The sequence below is a fragment of the Nematolebias whitei genome, chromosome 1 (assembly GCF_014905685.2).
Source record: "Nematolebias whitei isolate Nwh7 chromosome 1, NemWhi1, whole genome shotgun sequence".
NCBI classification, from domain to species: Eukaryota; Metazoa; Chordata; class Actinopteri; order Cyprinodontiformes; family Rivulidae; genus Nematolebias; species Nematolebias whitei.
Genome location: NC_056498.1, coordinates 43,907,119 through 43,913,705, shown reverse-complemented (window position 1 = coordinate 43,913,705; position 6,587 = coordinate 43,907,119). Strand labels below are relative to the sequence as shown.

Genomic DNA, 6,587 nt, shown 5'->3' with positions numbered 1-6,587 from the left:
AAAGAAGGCCCAAGACGATTGACCAGTTAGAGGCCTGTATTAGACATGAATGGGAGAGCATTCCTATTTCTAAACTTGAGAAACTGGTCTCCTCTGTCCCCAGACGTCTGTTGAGTGTTGTAAGAAGAAGGGGGATGCCACACAGTGGTAAAAATGGACTTGTCCCAACTTTTTGGGGATTTGTTGACGCCATGAAATGTGGAAACGACAGATTTTTCCCTTAAAATGATACATTCTCAGTTTAAACTTTTGATCTGTGATTTATGTTCTATTCTGAATAAAATATTAGATGTTGGCACCTCCACATCATTGCATTCAGTTTTTATTCACAATTTGTTTAGTGTCCCAACTTTTTTGGAATCCTGTTTTTATATTGTTATCGCCACCCTTCACAATACATATCGTAATATGAATTTTATGCTATATCGCACATCCCTCCTCAACAGAAAAATTACCTGCATACCTGCAAACTCAGAAGGGATAAAAAAGGTGACAAACCTAGCAACCCACCCCCGGAAGATTAAGTATTTTTTTAACATGTAAATTAAGCATTCTGATTTACTCCAAGAAGAAAATTTGAGGGAAACAAAAGGTGCTTCAGGTAAAAGACATTTACTAAAATATCATAATTTAATGAGGACATGTATATGAAAGATGGTGTCAACCAAAAAATAAACAATAAACAACAACAGCAAGCCAAATACAGCAGAGCATTTTCAATTCAATTCAGTTTATTTCTATAGCACCAAATCACAACAAAGTTGTCTCAGGGCACTTTACAGGAACATTCACATAAAAGCCAATTAGTAAAGTTCTCTATCTAAGGAATCCAGCAGACAAGTTGAATCTTGGCTTCGTTGCAGTCTCCCATCCTGAGCAAGCACAGTGGCAACAGTGGAAAGAAAAACTCCCTTTTAACAGGAAGAAACCTCCAGCAGAACCAGGATCAGGACAAGCGGCCATCTGCTTTGACCGGCTGGTTGAGAGGACAGGAAGGAGAGACAGACGAACACAGAATGGTAGGTCCAGGTATAGGTCCAGGTGTATCTGAAAGACAAACACATGTTAAGGATAGAAAAAATAATTACAAATACAAAACAGGTTGAGCAGAGTATGTAAAGACAGTAGCAGAGTGAAAAGTGTGGTCAGTTTGTCTTCCAGCAGTCTAAGCCTATAGCAGCATAACTAAGGGACAGCTCAGGAAACCCAAGCTGACCCTTACTATAGGATTTAGCAAAAAGGAAAGTCTTAAGCCTAGTTTTAAAACTGGATAATGTGTCAGCCTCACAAACAGAGCTTGGAAGTTGGTTCCACAAGAGAGGAGCCTGAGAACTGGAAGATTTGCCTCCCATTCTGTTTTTGTAAATTCTAGGAACCACAAGTAAACCTGCAGTCTGAGAGCAAAGTGCTCTGTTAGGAAAATATGGAACAATAAGATTTGTAATATAAGATGGAGCTAGGTTGTTGAGAGCTTTGTAGGTTAGAAGTAAGGTTTTGAATTCTATTCTGGATTTGACAGGGAGCCAGTGGAGAGAAGCTAAAACTGGAGAGATATGATCTCTCCCAGTAACTCCAGTTAAGACTCTGGCAGCAGCATTTTGGATCAACTGAAGATGTTTTAAAGAAGTATTTGGACACCCAGATAATAAACCATTGCAATAGTCCAGTCTAGACGTGACAAATGCATGGACCAGTTTTTCTGCATCATTTTTAGATAAGATGTTTCAAATTGTAGTGATATTACGCAGATGGAAGAAGGCAGTTCTAGTAATGTTTTTCCTAACGGTAAAAACTAACAGTAAAAACTCACTAATGAAATGTTTTGGCCTGGCCATGACAAAACTTTTAAGGACAAGACTTTTATTCAAAAATTTTTTGCATGAAGTAGATATGCTGGTGACGATGAATGAAGTAGGTACCATTTCCTGCATTCTGATGTATTTTAACAAGTTATTTAACATAATAAATAATAAAGTGATATGTGTCATCATCATTGTATGTTCCCATACAAAGACGAAATTGGCTGTCTGCGTTTAACCCATCACACCTGGGATATCAGTGGGTAGCTATGTAAGTGCCCGGGGAAACAACTAACATCTACGTTTACTTGCATAATAAACACTTGATTCAATAATTATTTTAGAGACATCAACAAAATAAAGTCAGGTCCTCTGGACAGATTAAAAAAAAATTGCTGAAATTATTGATCATGCATCAGGATATTTTAGACGCACCTCATTCACCTAATCCATGTAGGCAACAAAGTCCATGCTCAATAATCCAGGTATACAATCCAATATTTTTCAGTCAGGTCATCTGGACAGTTTCTTTTTCTTGTGCTGAAACGTTTCACCTTCCATCCAGAAGGCTTCATCAGTCAAGGAAGCACACAACACAAAACTGATTCTTCCCCCAACAACTTACTCCAGTGTGGAACAAACCAGTTATGTTGGTGTTAAGATGGTCTCTTTGGCACGTCCCCTCCTCTGTTGCCAGCTCTTTTCCTCGTCGACAATCATGTCAAACTGGTTCCAAACAACCGTAATAGGCATCGGTGTTTCCCCTAGATAACTTGCCATGGCGGGGCGCTCATCTCGTCCCTGATTTTTGTCGGGGAGTGTGTGTGTGTAACGGAGACTCGTCCTCAGCTGCGCAGCGTGCTGTTTAAACCAAGTTTTGGGGGACACAGAGGCAGCCGCGTGCTGTTTGTACTGACAGTTTTAGAGCAGTGCGTATGAGAGGAGAGATAGAGATGTATCTCAACCGACAGTTTTTTTTTTTTTGGCCGGGGGGGGGGGGGGGCTGGTGCGGGGGGAGAGAGACGCACATCTGAGCCGTGCGCTGTTTGTACCGTTGTACTGACATTTTTCGAGTGGCGGGGTGCGTTCAGCGTGAAGGAATAGGCTGCTTTTAGTTTTTTAGCTAGTGCACCTGCATTGCGAGCCGCTAGTTTAGCGTTACGTCAGTGCAGACAGGTGGGTGGGGTTCGGTAGACGAGGCACTCAGTTCTGTTGATGGGGCGGGGCGCCCCGCTTGTATAATGGTAGGGGAAACACTGGGCATATAGTCCATATAGGCATCATCCTGTTTTTAAACTCACTCCTGAGGTTAAGATAATGAAATCGATGTGACAGTCGCACAATTTAGAAATGGACTCTAAATGGACTGTACTTAGCGCCTTTCTATCATATTTCAAGAAACTCATAGCGCTTTACACTCCAATCTGTGCCTCATTTACCCATTCATACAGCACTACTAGATCTCTACAAAGCTAATTGAACAAATCATTCTAATGAGACTAATCAGTGCTTTTTAGATCACATTCATACACTGATGGGACACACATCAGAGGCTATGAGGGGTTCAGTGTCTTGCCCAGGGACACTTCGACATGTGACTGCTGGTGGATTCGAACCCCCAACTCTCGCATTGGAGGACGTCTGCTTTAACCACTCAGCCACAGCCGCTCCACACAAAGTCACAATGACTTTACCATAACCCTACCATACCAATTTATTTATAAAGCACTTAAAACAGCAACAAGGCCAACCAAAGTGCTGTACAATAGAAACAAACAAGCACAGCGGACAGGAAAACATAAAATAAAGATACAAATAGCAGTGGATAATAACTAAATAGCCAACACTATAGTCTACAGACAGGATCAAAACAAATCACACCGTGTCAAAGGCAAGGGAATAAAAGTGGGTTTTCAGGCGAGACTTAAAGACTGCGAGTGTGGGAGCCTGCCTGACATGCAGTGGCAACTCATTCCACAGTCTTGGACCTGCAACAGAGAAAGCCCCGTCACCTCTGAGCTTGCAACAGGTTTCTGGAACTGAAAGGAGCATCTGGTCTGCTGACCTCAGAGGGCGCGGTGGGACATATGGCTGTAGAAGATCAGTGAGATAAGATGGGGCAGAACTGTTCAGTGATTTAAAAACATACAGGAGTATTTTGAACTGGACCCAAAGGTGAATGGGTAGCCAGTGCAGGGAGGCCAGAACTGGTGTAATGTGCTGTCTATGACCAGTACCAGTTAAAAATCGGGCTGCAGCATTTTGAACCAGTTGTAGACGTGCAATGGAGGATTGATTGATTCCAAACAGAAGCGCATTGCAGTAATCGAGCCTGGATGTTATGAATGCATGGATCACTGTCTCAAGATTCTTTTTGGACAATATGGGCTTCAACTTAGACAGCTGCCTCAGCTGAAAAAAAAACAGGATTTAACAATCATGTTTACATGACTAAGTTTTAAGGAAGGGTCCATTTTCACTCCCAAATTGATGACTCTTTGTTTCTCTAACAGAGCTAGAGAGGAAAGGTCAATGCAGTGGTTCATGCACGTGTCATTGGGATGGAACAAGATGACTTCAGACTTCTTCTTGTTGAAACTTAAGTTTAAAGCCATCCAGTCCCAGATGTCAGCCAGGCAGTCAAGAAGAGGTTGAATAGAGCATGTGCGTCTGTGCCTCAGGGGAAAGAACATTTGACAGTCATCGGCGTAGAAATGAAATGGTATGTTGTTATTGTGAAAAATAGCACCTAGTGGTAGCAGGTATAAAGAAAAGAGAAAGGGACCGAGGATGGACCCCTGCGGTACCCCCACTGAAGTGCTGCCGATGCTGAACTGAAATCTTTGATACTGACACAAAAGGTTCTGTCAGAGAGGTAGGACCTAAACCAATAGAGGGCTGACCCTGTGATGCCCACCCACTGCTCTAGTCTAGAAATGAGGATCCCATGGTCGATGGTGTCGAAAGCAGATGTAAGGTCCAATAGGACAAGCAGCACAGTATCACCTGCATCAGTGGCTAGGAAAATGCGTTAAAAACCCTCAGTAGAGCAGTTTCAGTGCTGTGGAGAGATTTGAAGTCAGACTGGAATAACTCAAGGATATTGTGATCCTCCAAGAAGCACTTCATCTGAGACTCAGCTATTTTTTCCAGTAGTTTAGAGGTGAATGGGAGTCTGGAGACATGGCGGAAGTTGGACACGACTGAGGGGGTCAAGGTTTGTTTTTTTCAGGAGAGGCTGGACAGCAGCATGTTTAAAAGTTTTTGGCACCACACCTGAGGATAAACTGCTATTCACAATATCAAGAATAGAGGGACCCAGAGTAGGAAAAACCTCCTTTAGTAGTCGAGGGGGGACCACATCAAAGGGGGAACCAGATGGCTTCATGTTGCACATCACCTGCTCCAGAGAAGACAAAGAGATTGGCTCAATTGGCTCTAGTGACACCAATCCTGTGAACATTACCTCTGCACCCAAGAGACTTCCTGTGCTGGTGAGCTGCGCTCAGCTGACTGCTGAGGCTGGAGGTAGTGGAGTGTTTGCAAAGTTTTGAAGAGAGCCAGACTTTCAGAGTACCGACAAAGAACAATACAGTGGTCCCGAACAAATCCAAATAATCCAGAGGACTCTTGATGAAAAAGTTCATATGAGCTCTAGGGAAGACATCGGACATCCGAACCAACATCATCCTGCCCAAGAAGCCACCTAAGCCGTCAAGCAGCGCTCGGATTGACCGCTGAGGCTGGAAGTGGTCCAGTCCAAATCCCTGGTTGGTTCCGTATGGCTCTCTGCAGCCAGTGACTGGCAAAGACACTTTGAAGAAGGTCCAAACTTTTAATCAGGTTTGGATCTGGTCAGTTTGTTTATGAGGCTGCAGAGGAGCCGAGATGCTACCGACCGCAAAGGTAGCAGGAAGTGAATATTGGATGTTTGGAAGTTTTGGATGTGACTAAGATAGGAATTGTTAATAGGATAATGTTCTAACAAGTGTGGAGAGTGCGACGGGAATATTTTCATTCATTCAACTTTTATTTAAACAGATAAGTCACATTGAGCCTCCAAGACTCATGTACAAGTGAGATCTGTTTGAACAGACAGTGAAAGTGGTGAAAAATAACACATAAGGTTAAGAAGGAAAGAAAGAAAACAAAAGTGAGTACTTGAGAGAAACAAACAAGTTAAACTGTAGAAAGAGAAAAATAATGATCATTTGACAGCATAAATGTGATACTTTACCTGTAAAGTATGGCTTAACGTTCAAGTAATAAAATAAGAGGGACCACTCGGACAAGTCATTTAGTGAAATAAATTTCAGTTCAATTCTGTCCTCTTTTTGTAAACAGTTGGCTGGTATTTAATCAAGCAGATTAAACGTGTTTGAAGTCAAGTAGAATCACAATACCATTTTTGTGTGTTGCAGGTGAGATGGTGACAAAACAGCCCCTGATCCGAAGTATGAGAACTGTGAAACGAGAAACTCTGAAACTGATCTCAGGCTGGGTCAGCCGATCCAATGATCCACAGATGGTGAGATGGGACATATTTTTTGTTTGATACAAAGGACAGTATATTTAGGGAAGACTATAGTCAATATGGTGGAAGCTGTAGGTAAAAGCTGCAGCAGTATCTTTGATTTTAAGAATGTTTATGTGATCGATGTAAATAACTTCATTCATTCTAAAAAAGTTAAATCTGGTCCTTTGGACATTCAAAAAAACAAAACAAGTCCAGAGGTCCAGAGGACCAGATTTAACTTTTTTAGATTTTTCTACCTGGATTATTGAGCA

The 6,587-nt window shown here is 42.1% G+C and overlaps 1 protein-coding gene across 1 annotated transcript in view; it reads left to right on the top strand.

Annotated features, from left to right (window-relative positions):
• Nucleotides 1–6,327, top strand: part of LOC119420037 (exportin-1) — a gene marked incomplete at its 3' end in the record, with an annotated part of 33,832 nt that extends 27,505 nt beyond the window's left edge. Inside the window, 1 exon segment of the mRNA XM_037687443.1 lies at nt 6,221–6,327. Coding sequence (XP_037543371.1) covers nt 6,221–6,327 — 107 coding nt within the window.
• Nucleotides 6,328–6,587: the final 260 nt, after the last annotated feature.